This window comes from Mobula hypostoma, chromosome 10 (assembly GCF_963921235.1).
Source record: "Mobula hypostoma chromosome 10, sMobHyp1.1, whole genome shotgun sequence".
Lineage (NCBI taxonomy): Eukaryota > Metazoa > Chordata > Chondrichthyes > Myliobatiformes > Myliobatidae > Mobula > Mobula hypostoma.
In genome coordinates this window covers 92,066,066-92,082,878 of record NC_086106.1, presented here as the reverse complement: position 1 = coordinate 92,082,878, position 16,813 = coordinate 92,066,066, and the positions used below count along the sequence as shown (strand labels likewise).

Here is a 16,813-nt window from a genome sequence, read left to right as displayed (position 1 = left end):
ATGAGCAGTCGTATTGAAGTAGTGTGGGGGCACGGTTGTGAAATGTCCGTACTTGTATTTGTGAATTGTTGTGTTGTAGATATATTAGCTGCCATGATATGTTCGGGGAGGGCGGGTGGGGGGGGAGGTTTGTTTTGGGGGTACGATACTAAAGCAAAATGGAGGAAAATGTAATCCATTATATATTCTGTATTGTGTCATTCCTTCAATAAAAATAAAAATTAAAAAAAAACAAGACAAAATAGATATTGTGCTTTGTAAGAAGTACTCCAAGACATTGAAGCTGTTGCCCATTCCGCAATTTCTATTTAATTTGGGCTGGACCTGTGCTGGCTAATTTTAATGAATGAAATCCAAGTACAGTCTGATGCTGATGACAACTTCCAATTCAGAGTTGGCACCTTCACACCCAAGACATATTCCACAAAGATGAAAGCTTTAAAGGCGTCAGTTAACCAGGGAGCAAGCCGAGTGGATACCCGCAGACACCAGGGTTATGACATTATAAATATATATAGCTAGGATGCCTAAGGCGTTTGCACAGTATTGTAGTAATGTTATGTATTGCATTGTACTGCTGCTGTAAAAAAAACCCATTTTCTTAACATGTGAGTGATGATAAGACCTGATTCTCTTATGGGTCTCTATTGTGGACTGAGAGTGGGAAGGGGGCAAGGAGAGGGGATCATGGTTAGGGAAAAGGGGAAGGAAGAGGGTAGGGAGGGGGGAAGCACCAGCAACATTCTGTAATGATCAATAAACCAACTGTTTGGAATCAAGTGACCTTGTTTGGTGTCTCAGGGCTGTGCGTGTCTGCAACCATCCTGCCGTCCGCCCTGGCACTCCTTCTCTGCTACCTGTCCCACACCACACCTGTGGGGCTTCACCCCCAACGTTGCCAATGTCCTTTGTTCCTGTCAGATTTACAAACTCGTTCTCCGCTTCACATTGATGAATACAAAAGTTTTAGGCACCCTAGCGTGCTCGTATGATTGCAAGGCAGGTATAAGCATATCTGAATTTATCATTCACCTTCAGTTTTCATATTTCCCTGATCTTAGTTACTCATATGATTCGCAAAACTTCTTTAAAAAATGTAATGGAGTAAAACCATGAGCAAAGAAACTCGGCTATAGCAACACAACCTTTGAAAGATAAATACAGTAAATTATACAGGTAAACAGTCATGATAAAGTTAGACATCATGTCTTCATAAGAAAGCAGATTGGTGCATGGCAATGTTTTCAACTGTTTCTAAATAAAAACAAAACTAGCCACTATTCATCACTTAATGAGTGAATAAAAACCTTGCCTCAGACATGGCCACCTCACTAAAGCAGACAAAGTCAACAGATGACTCAGTAAACTACTTACTGATCAACACTTGTACACAATTTCACATTAAGCCAGCAGTAATAAAAATGTTTTTAAAATCTTACAACCCATCATTCTCACTGATCACAACATTTTATAACAAAAGTTGATAAGCTTGAAATTCAGTTAACATTTGTGCCCACAATTTAAGGCAATGTCTCAGTGAGGGTTTCTTACAACATTCCAAGACATTTCATTGAATATTCAACCACAAGTTCACAGACAAATTTTACAGTTGGTCTCCTTCCTACTCTCCAAGAAGACTGAATAAAAATGCTAATTTTCTACAGAAACTCCACTCCGTTCAGGTGAGTGGAAGTTTTACAATCAAAATTGCTCACAAATGAGAATAGAAGTATAGTTCTGTAGATATTTCTAGCATCACAGACGTAACAATGGGACAAAAGTTTGTCAGGGATTCACAAGTTATGGAGTTATGTGGACATAACAGGTATTAATTCAAATGAAAACCAATCTTCAGAAAAAACCTGTTCTAATGTAAATTGCAAACAATAACCAGTTTGAAATTAAGACGATACCTTTGTAAACAAACAAGCTATTCAAGAGATGTGGTTTGCCAACTCATATGACTGTGAGACATTTTGGTCCATGGCATCAGACACCAACTAAGTAAGGGGCTCGCTCCCAACCTTTTTTTTGCCATAGACCAATTCCATTAAGCAAGGAACCCAGGTTGGGAACTCCCTGAACTAAGTCAATTTGCATCATTGTGACTGTCACTTAAGCACATCAAACATGGTCATAGGCATATTTGTTCTGGTGATCAATAACTGGAATGTTTGGGTACCAGAGAGTCAGCTCTCACGTCACTACTTTTGACTGGATTTTCTGTCCTCAAAGCTTTTAGACCATGCATGTGAATTACTTGTTGCATCAAAGACATTTAAACATGCAACGGTGTCCTGTTAGTTACTAAGTGCTGGAATTGTAAATATGTAATACATTGAATCATTTATCAATCAAAAATTATTGAAGAAAATAATGTCATTTTAGGTAATACGATTTTTTGAATCATCTGCCATTAGCTTTTTCTTAACAGTATAAAAAAGCAAGTTCAGAGGGTCTCCAAGAGAACACCTGCTTGTTGTGATGAATAAAGACCTTATGTATCAAGCAGCTTCAAATCTACAATGACTTAGCTGCAGTCATAAAAACATCAGCCCTTCAAGTCTATAGCGAAATTTATCTGTGAGTTAAAGCCTTTGAGTGAAAGCAGAGCTGGAAAGCATATGTTGCTTCAATCTTGCAACTGGCTTAATATCAAACTTTAATCTGAATGCACAGACTAGTACAAGGATATCTGAAAATTAAGTTTTACTGTTGACAATATACATCTACATTTTCATTCTCTTTCCTCTCAACATGTTCTCAGTTCTGCACTGCATTACAAATGTATAATAAGTAAATAACAAGCCTCTAAATCAAAATACAGCACAAGATATTAATGCAATGAAAATAATGAGCAATTTTGTGGTACTTTTGTAAAATATTGAAGGTTTGAAACTTGCCCTGAAAACACTTACTCAGCATAGGAGCTTGTGTGTCCAAGAATTGAAGCAACACATCTTGGAAAACAGGAATGCTGGCACTAGTAAGAGAGCCAGATGAGACAGACCCCTTCTCATCGACCACTTCTGATTCTCCACATCTCTAGGAATATGAAGAAAATTGAATTTTAGATATTGCCAGATTTACAGTAGCATGTACTACAGAAACGTGAACAAAAATAAACAGTATATTTTCTGAGCACAAACTGACAACCAAGGCAGTTTTACTGCTTCAAAAGATGAAAAAAAACTTCTCTTCCCCAGTCTATTGCCATTTCAGCAAGTGAACAGACTTCACCAAAGTGATGCTGCCTAATTCTCCAAATGAATTAGAAATATTTTTCTCTCCTGATCTAGCTATTTAATTCCTATTATACCTTCCCACTATCCCGAAACATTTATAAAGAATATGGACCTGTATTAAAATTAACCTATTTTCATAGAGGAAAAAAAGCCAGAAATAATGAGTGACTAAGTAATATAAAGCAGAAAATGCTTGAAATATTCAGCAGATTATTTATCTGTGGAAGCAGAAACAGAATTAATTAACCATGTGCACTATTTTGCTTTTGTATTATTGATCTATTAGATACCTTGGTTTTGGAAATGACTACTGATGAGGAATCTTGCTAGAACAACTAATCAGGTAAATGGAACCTTAATTTGCTTTTCCACCAATATCCTAGGAATCATCACTAAGACACTCCATGTACTGAAATCGTAACTGGGCTTTATGAACTACCTATGAACTATATAATTCAGAAGTATGATAACAGTTTAACTAAATTGACCTTCTACGATATTGATGAACGTACAACCTCCTAGGGTTATATAAAAATAGTTTGCTAAGACCACCCCAACACAAACTGGGCATTTTTGTACATCAGGCGATTGAGTGAGATTCACCATGAGGTAAAATAACCTCACTAAAAGACAAAAGACTACTGTAAAAAAAAAATAAAAGTGTCACTGCACTGAAAAATGCACAGCTCAGATTGCATGAGTTGTAGAGAATTTCAAGATATTCTTAAATAGCCAGTGATGAATGGAGGGAAGTAAACCAGGGTGAAGCTCCATTTAACATATGGGATATTGTAGTTTATGTAAGAGTGCTGATTATACCAGGACTCTCAAATTACAAGCATGAAGACGGCAGAGAGCATGTCATGATGAAAATTCTTGTTGATAGATAGATAGATACACTTTATTGATCCCAAGGGAAATTGGGTTTCGTTATAGCCGCGCCAACCAAGAATGGAGCATAAATATAGCAATACAAAAACCACAAACAATCAAACAACAAAATGCAAACTATGCCAGATGGAAAAAATTGCGGCACAATTCAAATGAGAAACACAGTTATTCTTCACTAAAATGTTGTACTACAGATTTCCAAATATTCAAATGAGTTCTCTTTCTCCATCTTGACATTCAGTCTGTTCACATTTAAAATGCTTATCATCAAATTTCCTTCTGAATCAGTTACCTTGAGTAACTCTTTATCCTTACTGATTTCAACCTACACTTAAACTCCCTAGCCCACACTGCTAACATCACCTACTTTGAAAATTTAAAAGCGCTATATCCTTACTGATTTCAACCTACACTTAAACTCCCTAGCCCACACTGCTAACATCACCTACTTTGAAAATTTAAAAGCGCTATTCAAATGACTAACTCTAAAACTACCACTCTCCAGATCCATCACTCATGGCTTCCCTGACATTGCAAATCTGCTCAACTGATTCCTTCATTATTTCAATGACATCTTTATTTATTACCTAATCATGTGCCATCTCCCATTCATTCATGCATGCTTTGTCATGCATCTTCACAAAGTTCTCTATCACCCGGTAAGATTCCTTAACACCTCAGTAGTTTTTCGATACTTTCCTTGCCATATCACATTCACTAGCCTCTCGTCTTTCTCTAACCAACATTTGCTTTTGGTACTCCCAACTACTTCTTTCCATTAATGCTCTGCTCTATTTTCATGGGCCTGTTCTCCTACTAGTCAAACAGATCACTATCACAGGAGCTTCCAAAGATGTATCCCTGTGATGGGTTTTTATTAACACAATGATTAAATCAATGAAACACATATGTTAAAGATTGTTCTGTGTGTATTCTATACACCCTATTTCACAACTGTATCTTAATATATCATATTCTCTAAGAATTAAACATGGAACAGGAAAACATTCCACTGATTTACAATTATACAAGAGGCTAGTGTACAAGGAAAACCAAGTCTAAATCATATGATAAAAATCCTATTTCTTACATGATTCAAATAAAGGGACATACAGAGCAATACACAAAACACTGGAGGAACTCAGGTCAGGCAGCACCAACGGAAGAGTAGATACAGCCTGGCCTGCTGAGTTCCTCCAGCATTTTAAGTGTGTTGCTTGGATTTCCAGTGACTGCAGATTTCCTGTTGTTTGAAACAGTTGACGTTTTAGGCCAAGACTTTTCTTCAGGACTGAGAAGCAAGGGAGAAAATACCAGAATAAAAAGTTGGGGGGTGGGAAGGGAAAGAGGCTGGCAGGAAAGTGATAGGTAAAGCCAGGTGGGTGGGAAAGGTCAAGGGCTGTAGAAGGAAGAATTTGATTGAAGAGCAGAGTGGACCATAGGAGAAAGGGAAGGAGGAGGGGACCTGGGGTAAGTAATAGGAAGATGAGAAGAGGTGAAACATCAGAGTGGGAAACGGTGGAAGTGGAGGGGATATTTATTTACCAGAAGGAGAAATAGATATTCAGGCCATCAGGTTGCAGGGTACCCATACGGAATACAAGGTGGCACAAGAGCAGACCATAGATCAACAGGTCCGAACAGGAGAGGGAACATACCATCATGAATTTCAAATAAGAGAATCAGAAATGGGTAATTGAGATGCATCTCACCTCAGCTTCAATTTCAGCTTGCCTCTTCTCTAATAGTTTTGCCACAACCATGGCACGATGTCTACCTGAACGCTTGCAGCTCACTGCCCATTCACAAAGCAAAGTCATCACTGCATCATCATCTGGCAACATCTAGACAGAAGAAATAAAATTCTAATGAACTTATTGCAGATTTCTTCAAAACAAAAAGGGTAGAGGACATTATGGTTCACCATCAACACAGAAAGGCACCCTTGAAATAGTAACATCAGGCACAAGAATTAACATTAACTGAAGGCAAAGTTTGGTGTCTGGAGGCAAAATATATTGGAAGTAGTTCAGAGATTCACAAGGCCAAAGATTTGGCTTGTAGCCAACTAAAGTTTAGGAGACTTAGATGGGATTCAAACAATCAAAATCCTGAGGGATTATGATAAGGCAGATGTGGAGATGTTGTTTCTGCTAGTGACATATACTAAAACTGAAGATTTTGGTAACCAGAGAAAAGTTATTATAGAGTACAAGAATGGGTGATGTTTTGAATCTCAAGGCATTTGGACATTGTCACATACAAGAATGATTAATGGTACGTTAAGTTCCTCTGTTAAGAAAGTATGAGGAGACTTAATCACTCAAACTGATTTACCACTGGTTTCTGAGTCACAAATTTCTTTTTGAGCAGCCACCAGAGGCAATGAAGTCTGTGAAATAATCACAACTACTGGCTGGATTCAGATCAACATCTTAAGACAATGTCACATTCTGTCAGCATCACCAAGTGACAGTAATCAATTAGAAAGTTAGGTCACATAACTAAGACACAAGCTCTCTGAGACCTAAAAAACGGGAGCAACAAAACACTGACTGTTGTGATACAAGAAACTACAGTTCCACTCCAAGACATCTCCAACAACATCTACGGCCTCAACAGCAGATAGAAAATCTGGCTGTCATTGTGGTATTTAGAAAAAAATGAATGGCCTGGTGTCAGAAAGAGAAAGATCAGGTAGCCCAGGTGGATTGAGTGCTTGGTAGTGAGAATTAATAGTAATAAATTCTAAGTCTCTATGTGTCTGATTGGTTCAGTACCATAACAAGAATGCGAAACAACTGACAAAAAGAAAAAGGGAGGTGATACTGTGGGAACCAGTATTTGCAACAGGACAAAGATAGCTGAAATGGTTTGGATGTGAACTGTATTATCGATTTACAGTGGATTCCGGTTAATTGGGGAAGTTGCTTATTTAGGATAACTAAACTAATTGAGAAAATAGCCAGGATTCCCTTCGTATTTTTGAGACATGATGCTGCTTAATTGCGATGGGAGACAGTGGCTGAACAGTTTCTAACCAGCTTCAGTTGAGTACACTTGCCTGGTGGTTAGACACTATACTGTGGTTAGAGAGTACAGTTTTTAAAATAGTGCCAGTTGCATGTGTTTGTGTTCAAAACGCAGCAATTTTTGACACTTATTTGGTGAGAAATAAGCAATAACATAATTCAGAACTGCATTGCTCAGTCCATTTTCAAGCATTGAGGCTTGGAGATGTCAGAAACCACCAGGAGTGAAAATGAAACAATTTCCCTCCTTCAACAAGTTAAAAACTAAAAAGAATTTTAAGGTATTGGCAATCACCTTGAATGTTACAATGAAAATAAAAATTTGGACAATGTTCTAGATTAATTTTTCTGTCAATAACCATTAGGAATAACATACAGTTTTATGGTACTGTAGCAGTATTAGTAATATTGTAATTTAAATACATAACTTGTTATTCAGTTCAAATGGTAGTTCTTTTTTTTCTAATACCTTTTTAACAATTTCCATGCAATTTCAGCTAAGCAGCTGCTTAACTGGGCCAAAAAGTACTGGTCCCAATATGTCCCAATTGACTGGAATCTACTGTATTATCTCAGTGGAGGAGAAAGAATAGCTGAGCAATGGGTCTTAGAAAAGAAACTCTTTACTGAACTCTTAATTGTAAAGAACCTTAAGAGCCAACACTAACAAAAAGATACCCCAAAATAGAGGAATCAGATAAACAGAGAAGCCACAAATGTGACTGAGCCAGAACACTTCACGTATTAACAGATGACAGACTCTGCAAGGTGCGAATGTCGTATATCGCCTATACAAGTCAGTGGTGCATCTTTAATACATATGCACAAATTTGACATTACAGAATAAAATGTTAAAAAATAAGAGGCTGCCTGTTAAGACACAAAGGTTTGGGCTGTCAAAAGGGCCTTGGTAGTCAAAATTTTAAATATACTTAAACACAGATTTAGAGTAATTCCTGACAAGCAAAATGATGCGAGGTTACCATATCTAGTTCAGGTTACAGTTAGATCAGATACAATCTTGCTAAGTGGATGAGTGATGCCAAAGGACTAAATAGTCTGCTCCTGCACCTAAATTGCATGTAACATGCAATGAAGAAAAAAATACTTGTGTACAATTAGTGAGGAAGACAGTTCAGAGGTAACGGAAATCGTCTTTGTACTTATCGAGTTAGCCAGTCATGCTGATGCTCACAAAAATACTTATCAGTAAGAAATGGCATTTCTGGAAGGTAAAAATCAACATAAAAACTCAATGTTTTGATTTCATATATTGACTTAATTTTTATATTGCACTCTAGGAGATGTTGGGAGTATGCAGGGCAAGAGAGAGATCTCAAAAGAAGCGAACAGGGACAGTCAGGACATTTTGTGCACAATACATCACGAAGAGATCTTAGAGAGTGCATAGTATTTGTACTCTCCAACATTGGGAAGGTACAATAAAGAGACTTAGGTTTAAGTGGAGGGGACACTGTTAAGTAGGCCAGTGTTTAAAGTGCTGGCTCAAAGAGCCTTCGGCGAGAAGAGCTGGAGGATGTAGGTAGGTTTGTTCATTTAATTTTTCTTTCTTTCGTATTGTAGTTAAGGCAATGGCGATGCCAGGTAGGACGGAGGAATGTTCCTCTTTCAGCATGTAGGAAGGCAGGAAGACCTCTAGTGTCTCTGATGACTACACCTACAAAAGGCACATCCAGCTGCAAATTCTCACACACCATGTTAAGGAACTGGATAAACACTGGATTATTCAGGAGGCTGAAGGGTTGATCAACAGTCCATACAGGGACATCCAAGATGCAGGACACAGGTAACTGGGTGACCGTCAGCAGCTCCCCTCAATAACAGGTATACTGCCTTGGATGTTGTTTGAGGGGAGGGGGACATGGGAGAGAGAGGCCTAGCAAAGGAAAGCCATGATGGTCAGGTCTCCGGCACAGAGTTTGACACTGTGCTCAGAAGGGAAGGGAAGGGGAGGGAAGAGGTAAGCTGTAGTGGTAGTAGGGGATTTAAGAATTCAACAAACAGGAGGTTCTGTGGAGGAGGACGAGATTCCCAAATGGGATTTGCCTCCTGGGTGCCAGGATCAGAGACATCTCGGAAGGAGTTTAAAGTACTCTTAACTAGTAGGGTGAACAGCCAGAGGTTGTGCGTTAAGTCAGTACCAATGACATGGGTAGGAAGGGTAATGATGTCCTGCAAACTGAGTTCAGGGGCTAAGTTAAAGGACAAGACCTGCAGGGTTGTGATCTCAAGATTGCTACTCATGCCATGTGCAAGTGAAGCCAGGAATAGGAAGATCATACAGTTTAACATGCTGCTAAGGAGATGGTGTGAGAGGAAGGGCTTCAGATTTTTGGATCATTGGTTTCCCTTCCAGGGAAGGTAGGACTTGTACAGCAAGGACAGTTTGCACCTGAACTGGAGGTGGACCAATATCCTTGCACAAAGGTTTTCCGGTGCTGCATAGGGGGACTTAAACTAAAGTTGCAGGGAGATAGAGATCAGTGGCCAGAGCAGATGGTGGAATGGTTGTGGGGAAAGGTGCTGTTAATCCCACAAGGTCAAGAATCGAAAGGTTGAGCAAGGTGGGACTAATGTTCTGAATTTTATTAATTTCAATACAATGTGGGAAAGGCAGATGTGATTAGGACACATTAGAACGTGGAATTATGACATTGTGGTCATTAGTGGGATGGTTCCATGAAGGACTGGACTAGCATCTCAAGGATATGGGGTTCCATTGTTTTAGACACAATAAAGCATGATAAATGGCATTACGAATCAGGGAAAATATCACAGTAGTGCTCACAGAACTGACTGGACAGTTCATTAACTGAGGCTATAAGGGTAGAACTGAGGAATAAGAAAGATGACCACATTCATGGGATATTATCAACCACCCAATAGGATTGAGAGGAGCAAATATGTAGAGAGATTGCTGACTGTTGCAAGAAACATGAGGTTGAGATAGTAGGTGATTTTAACTTTCTACATATCGATTGTAACTTCCATACTGTAAAAGGGCTGGATGGAATAAAGTTTGTCAAGTATGTTCAGGAAAGTTTCCTTAATCAAAACACAGAGGTCCCAACTAAAGGAAGTGCGACACTGGATCTCCTATTAAGGAATGAAACTGGGCAGGTGACAGAAGTTTGTGTAAAGGAACACTGCATTTAGTGATTATAATGCCAAAAGTTCTGATCCTCTGGTTGAGATTTTAAATTAAGAGAAACCCAATTTTGGGGGTATCAGGAAGAGTTTGACAGGTGTGGACTTGGACATGTTTGTTTTCAAGCAAAGGTGTGCTTGGTAAGTGGGAGGCCTTCAAAAGTGAAATTTTCAGAGTAAAATGATTCTGCCAGATTAAAAGGCAAGGATAACAGGTTGAGGGAACTTTGGTTTTCAAGATGGAGGTACACAGCGGGTATAGGCACCAAAGAACAAATGGCATACTGTGTTTAAGAAGCATAAGAAATTTAAGAGAACACTTAAGAAGGAAATCATGAGGGCTAAAGAAAGCATGAAGTTGCTCTAGCACACAAGGTGAAGGAGAATCCCAAGAGCTTCTAATATTAAGAGCAAAAGAATTGCAAGGGACAAAATTGATCCTCTTGAAGATCAGAGTGGTCATCTATGTACGGAGCCAAAAGAAACGGAGGGGATCTTATATGGACATTTTTGCATTTGTATTTGTACGGGAAACAGACAGTGTCTATAGAACTGAAGCAAAACAACAGTGAGGTCCTGGACTGTATACAGATTACAGAGGAGGAGGTGTTTACTGTCTTGAGGCAAATTAGGGTGGATAAATCCGCAGGGCCTGACAAGGTGTTCCCTCAGACCCTATGGGGGCTAGTACAGAAATTGCTGGAACCCTAGCAGAGATAATAACATTCTTAGTCACGGATGAGGTGATGGAAGATTGGAAGATAGCTAATGTTGTTCCGTTAAGCTAGCAAATTATTGGCAAGTGTGCCTGACATCAGTGGTGGGTAAGCTATTCTCAGGGATTGGATATACAAATATTTGGATAAATGGGGACTGATTAGGGATGATCAACATGGCTTTGTGCATGGTAGGTCATGTCTAACCAATCATATAAAGTTTATCAAGGAAGCTACCAGGAAAGTTGATGAAGGCAAGGCAGTAGATATTGTCTATATGGACTTTAGCAAGGCATTTCACAAGGTCCAGCATGGGAAATTGGTCAAGAAGGTTCAGTTGCTTGGCAAGGAAAATGAGATAAATGATAAGGTAAATGCTGGCAGGTTGAGGTTGGGTGAGAGTAGAAGTAAAGGTCATGGGTTAAGGGTGAAAGGTGAATTGTTTAAGGGGGACATGAAGGGGAATTTCTTCACTCAGAGGGTGGAGAGAGTGTGGAACGAGCTGCCAGCAGAAGTGGAGGATTTGGGTTTGATTTCATCATTTAAGAGAAATTTAGATAGGTACATGAATGGGAGGGGTATGAAAGGTTGACATCCAGGTGTTGGTTGACGGGACAAAGTAGATTAATAGTTCAGCACAGACTAGCTGGGCTGAAGGGTCTGCTTCTGTGCTGTAGTGTTCAAGTGTGCATGAAATTTTGTTTTGCAACACTAAAACAAGTGACAGGAAAGTTAATAGGAACTAATACAGCCAACATGTAATATATTCAAGCCAACTTCCAGCCCATGATGCAATCCATGTTTGACGAGCTCGGCAATGATTTTTTTAAAGATTAGTCACAAGTTCAATATTATATGAACAATACATAAATGCAATAGTATATCTCGTCAAACTTTATCAAAGAAAATTAACTGTCTTCAAAAACGTTACAAAGAATCATAAATTTTGTTATGAACTTGGTTGATGCACAATTATCATAGGGCATTGATTTGTTTAAACTTGCCACCAAAAACTACTTGGCAATTATTAATTTCATAATTATGTAATATTCTCCTCAGCATACTCGGTTAAAATTTGGTTCAGAGTATGATTTTATTTGAAGACTACAACTGGCGAAAGACTTTAAGCAGATCTCATGAATGTTTCAAAACAAGAATTACTGAAAATATACATTTGGACCCAACCATAACTTGTACTGATTGTGAGTTTATGGACTTATTTAATATTTCATTCTATCCTATTGGAGAAAGAAAAGATTTAATGAGACAAATAAAAAAAACTTCTGCAGTTGCCTTGTTTAAATAGATGTGAAAATATTAGACTGATTCTATACAAATTTTAAATAATCAGTAATCTGTGCTAATAGCATAACTTCTATTTTAATGCATTTGACCAAACTACATATTAATATTTCACTTTGATTTTTTTTTAAGTTCCTGTTGACAACTTGTTTTTGGGTAAAAATGAAACAGAGAAATCAGCCAAGTTTTTTTCCCCACTGACACTTGTTTTTATTTAATTTGGACAAGATCACTGTAGAACCTTTAGCTTATTTCCAAATATAATAACAAACATAACTTCATGCAATGAAAAAACTGAGAGGATGATTATTGGTAAATATGAAATTAGACCACAGAAAGGAAATGTTGCCTTCAGAAGGAAATTAGATAAAATTTATGCAGTTCCCTTAAGTCAGCGTTGCAAAAAATTAAACATACACCCACCTCCTGTCCATCTTTATTCTGTCCTGATCCAAATATCCTATTGTACAGGGAATCCAATGAGTTATTGAAATCTGATTTTTCAAAGCTGTGGCTGTCAAGTACTTCCAATGTATGTAATACACGACCAATTGTAAAACCTGGAAAAATAGAGAGCAGTGTCATGGAAGATGTAAACCTTAATTGTTCTGTAAAGAAACCACACGACACAAGTAACTTTAAATTATGGAGATGCAACAAAGTTGAAGCAGACACAGGACATTCTGCAGATGCCAGAAATCTTGAGTAACACACAGAAAATGCTGGATGAACTCAACAGTTAGGCAGCATCTATAGAGGGAAATGAACAGTCGATATCTCAGTCTTCATGAAGGATCTCAGCCTGAAACTTTGACTCTTCATTTTCCTGTTTTTTTTTAAACAGCTATCGAAGTTAATACACAGCACAGGAGATGGATACAGAGTGAGACAAAATAAAGAACACATCCATTTTTGGTTAGCTGCTCAAAAGCCATCCTGCTGGATGTATTTACAGCTTTTTATTTACAACTGTACAGTATTTTAAATATCACAGCTATCTACATTCCAACAGCACACTTTCCACCACATCGCCCACTCTAACAAGACTCAACCCACAATACCAACCTATATTTACAAATGAATAAGTGTGCAGGAGAGAAAAAAAGGAGAAATGGCAATTATGTAATCATGAGCATGATGTCAGTTATTGAAACACTAGCTGTTGCCCCTGTTCAGGATCAAGGGAGAGAGATGAGAAAAGCAAAGAAGAAAGTACTTCAAATGCTGTGAATGAGGTGGTTTTGATAGGAGGAGAGGAAATCTGACATTCTCTTCAACCTCTCACCCAAGACAATCCTGAAGGAAGAAAGATTTAGCTCTGTACAAGGAGACAGCATCTCAGATGTAATGTCCAATAGTATTTGAATAACTACCTTAAAAAACATTTGATTCAGTACTTAGGGGCTACAATAAAGAATCTAAATTCACTTTGTGGAAAAGATCAAATATCAAGGAGCATTAACTATCAAATTAGATGCTTAAAAATATAGTAAAAAAATAAAATCACGTTTTCAGCCAAAAGGAAAGGTTCTGATGAAAGGTCATTGTCTTGAAACATTACTTATGTTTCTATTGCCATAGATGATGGCTGACCTGCTCAGCATTTCCAGCAAGAACCACTGACTGGACAGTACAAACAAGTTACTAGAGACAGAGAGGAGTGAAAGAGGTTGTAGAAAGATGGATAGTTGGACTGAGGTCGATAAAAATGTCCAATCATATTTTACTCTTAATTCTTGTGTTATAATTCCATTTAATTAATATTCAACAGTAAAATGCAATCATTGTTTGACTGTCAGTTCACTCACGACTTGCAAAGAAACACCGATTTTTTGAAGTTATGATTACCTGCAGTAGTTTCTTGGCACTTATCAAAAGACCACCTGACCTCTACTGCTTGACCTCTCTCTTTAATCTGCTCCTCAATTTCCCGCACTTTAGCTCGAACCTGGTTATGGTTTGGGCAAACAGTAAAAGCAAATTTCAGTATTAGCTCATCTCTATGTAGCACTTCCAATGAAAAACATGTCCCAAAGTGCTTCTTCATAATCCTACATTTTTGCTTTTATATCAAAGAGCAGAATCTCACGTACTTGTTGAGTAAATACTGAGTTTCCTCCTGGCATGGGTAGACTGGATGGTGCTATGGGTAAAAGATCAAGTGGTGATCCAGTCTTATTTCTGCAATCAGTCAACGAGTAATGCCATACCAATGCACTTGGACAACACAGGACGATGCTCTGTAAAACAAATAGCTACAGTCACACAGATAACAAATCACAAACCTTCTGCAGGAAACAACATTTTTATTCAAGAAATAAGGTTTACATTTTGGATTTTTATGGAACTAAATCCTTTTCAATATGGTCAGAGTTTATGTGCGAGACAGATCTCCAGCATATATGGCCAATGAACACTTTTCATTAGGAATCATTAGGTAATGATCAGAAACAACTACCCACACTAAAACTCCCACTGTAGATCTAATGCCATTATGATTTGTTTACTATCATGTCGTTTACTTATATCTGTGATTTCCCATCTAGCTCAAAGTTCAAAGTAAATTTATTATTAAAATACATATATGCCACCATATACAATGATGACATTCACTTTCTTGCAAGAATACTCTTATAAATCCAATAACCATAATAGAATCAATGAAAGACCGCATCAACAGCCCGTGTGCAAAAGACACCAAACTGTGCAAATAAAAAATAAATAATAATAATAAATAGGTAAGCATTAAATATTGAGAACATGAGATGAAGAGTCCTTGAAAGTGAGTCCATAGGTTGTGAGAACAGTTCGGTCACGGGGCAAGTGAAGTTGAGTGAAGTTATCACCTCTGATTCAAGAGCCTGATGGTTGAGGGGCAGTAACTATTCCTGAACGTGGTGGTGTGGGTCCTGAGGCTCCAGTATCTTCTTCTGAAGGTAGTAGCGAAAAGACAGCATGCCCTGAGTGGTGGGGGTTCATGAAGATTGATGCTGCTTTCATTCAACAACACTATGTAAACATGCTCAATGGTGAGGAGGGCTTTACCTGTGATGGACTGGGCCATATCCATTAGTTTTTGTGGATTTTCCATACTAGGCTGTAATGCAGCCAATCAATATACTCTCCACTACAGATCTATAGAGATTTGTCAAAGTTTTAGATGATATGCCAAATCTTTGAAAACTTCTAAGGAAGTAGAGGAGTTGCTGTGCTTTCTTCATAATTGCACTTATGTGCTGGGTCCACTCATTAAGGAAAGAACCTTTTTTCATTTGTTACCCAAAGTTATACTTCAGCAGGCAATTTGATAGAAGTGAAGCCTTATCCTTCCCCTTACCTACTGTCCATACACTTTTTTAGCAAGGAAAAATTAGAAGGGCCAATCTAGTTAAACTACTCCCCTTAACACTGGACAAAATGCAGTATCTGCACTTCTACCAATGCTACTTGTATGCACAGCTACTACAGTCAAGACCGGAATCAAATCTGTTTTATATACTTGTATGATTTAATGTTGCATGAACGCTGCACTTCAGGACAGATTTTATGACTTTTAATGATAAATTATATTTTACTATCCAGAGATTAAATATCTTAAACCTTTAACTTCTTGGGGAAAAGATGCTTTACACTGGTAATTAACAGATAGTTGGCATATCTGAAGGCTGGATCGATTGCTGACCTACCTGAAGCATGCAGCTTAATCCAAACACTACTGGACGATGCTGTGGACAAATATAAAAATCCATAAATGGAGACTGGGGTTGGGTGGCCCCATTGGGTGGCGGTGTTGGAGTTGGAGGTAAGGTATTTGCAGTGGGTGCTGCAATCACATGAGATTGATGCCCTCCTGTGACGACATTACTACCACTATCGCCTAGCAGCATAGAGAGACGTCGGGTACAAAAGTAGGCCAGGCGTCTCGACAGGTACGCAGATTGCACAAACTCTCCAGAATACTGCAGAAAAGAAAAATACATAAATCACAAATTTACATGTCCTGAAGGACAACATTCTATATAGTTAATTAATGTTGATGCTTAAACACTATAGAAGCTAACAGTATGTAGCATTTCTACACTAATAATCCAACATTGTTAACAATATCTATAGAGTTAAAAAAACTCAACTTCAAATAATTCAAATCTAAAAAAAAATGTTGGGGATATTCAACAGGTCAGACAGCATCTGTAGCAGCAAAAACTAAGTTAACATTTCAGTTAATTGGAAGTGAGAACAAGATTTTAATTTTCAGAGAGGATGAAGAATGAAAAGAACAAACAGTATAATCTACTGGCACTTCATATGTAATGAGACCTGGGAGGAGGCAGGTGGTTCTGTAGTCTTACGGAATGGGAGAAGAAGCTGCTTCCCATTCTAACAGTTCTTGTCCAAATGCTATGGTACCTCTTGACTGAAGGTAGAGTTAGGGGGTAAAAGAGGGGACTGAATGCCATTC

General features: G+C 38.1%; 1 protein-coding gene across 2 annotated transcripts in view; it reads right to left on the bottom strand.

Moving 5' to 3' along the window:
- The window catches only part of med12 (mediator complex subunit 12), a 177,336-nt gene that overhangs the window by 113,959 nt on the left and 46,564 nt on the right, over positions 1-16,813 (bottom strand). For both annotated transcript variants that reach the window (XM_063060861.1, XM_063060862.1), the window contains exons 7-12: positions 16,041-16,313; positions 14,448-14,594; positions 14,203-14,302; positions 12,778-12,914; positions 5,849-5,980; positions 2,919-3,045 (exon numbers count right to left, since the gene is read on the bottom strand). In XM_063060861.1, the coding sequence (XP_062916931.1) occupies positions 2,919-3,045; positions 5,849-5,980; positions 12,778-12,914; positions 14,203-14,302; positions 14,448-14,594; positions 16,041-16,313 (916 nt within the window). The remainder of the gene's footprint in view (positions 1-2,918; positions 3,046-5,848; positions 5,981-12,777; positions 12,915-14,202; positions 14,303-14,447; positions 14,595-16,040; positions 16,314-16,813) is intronic.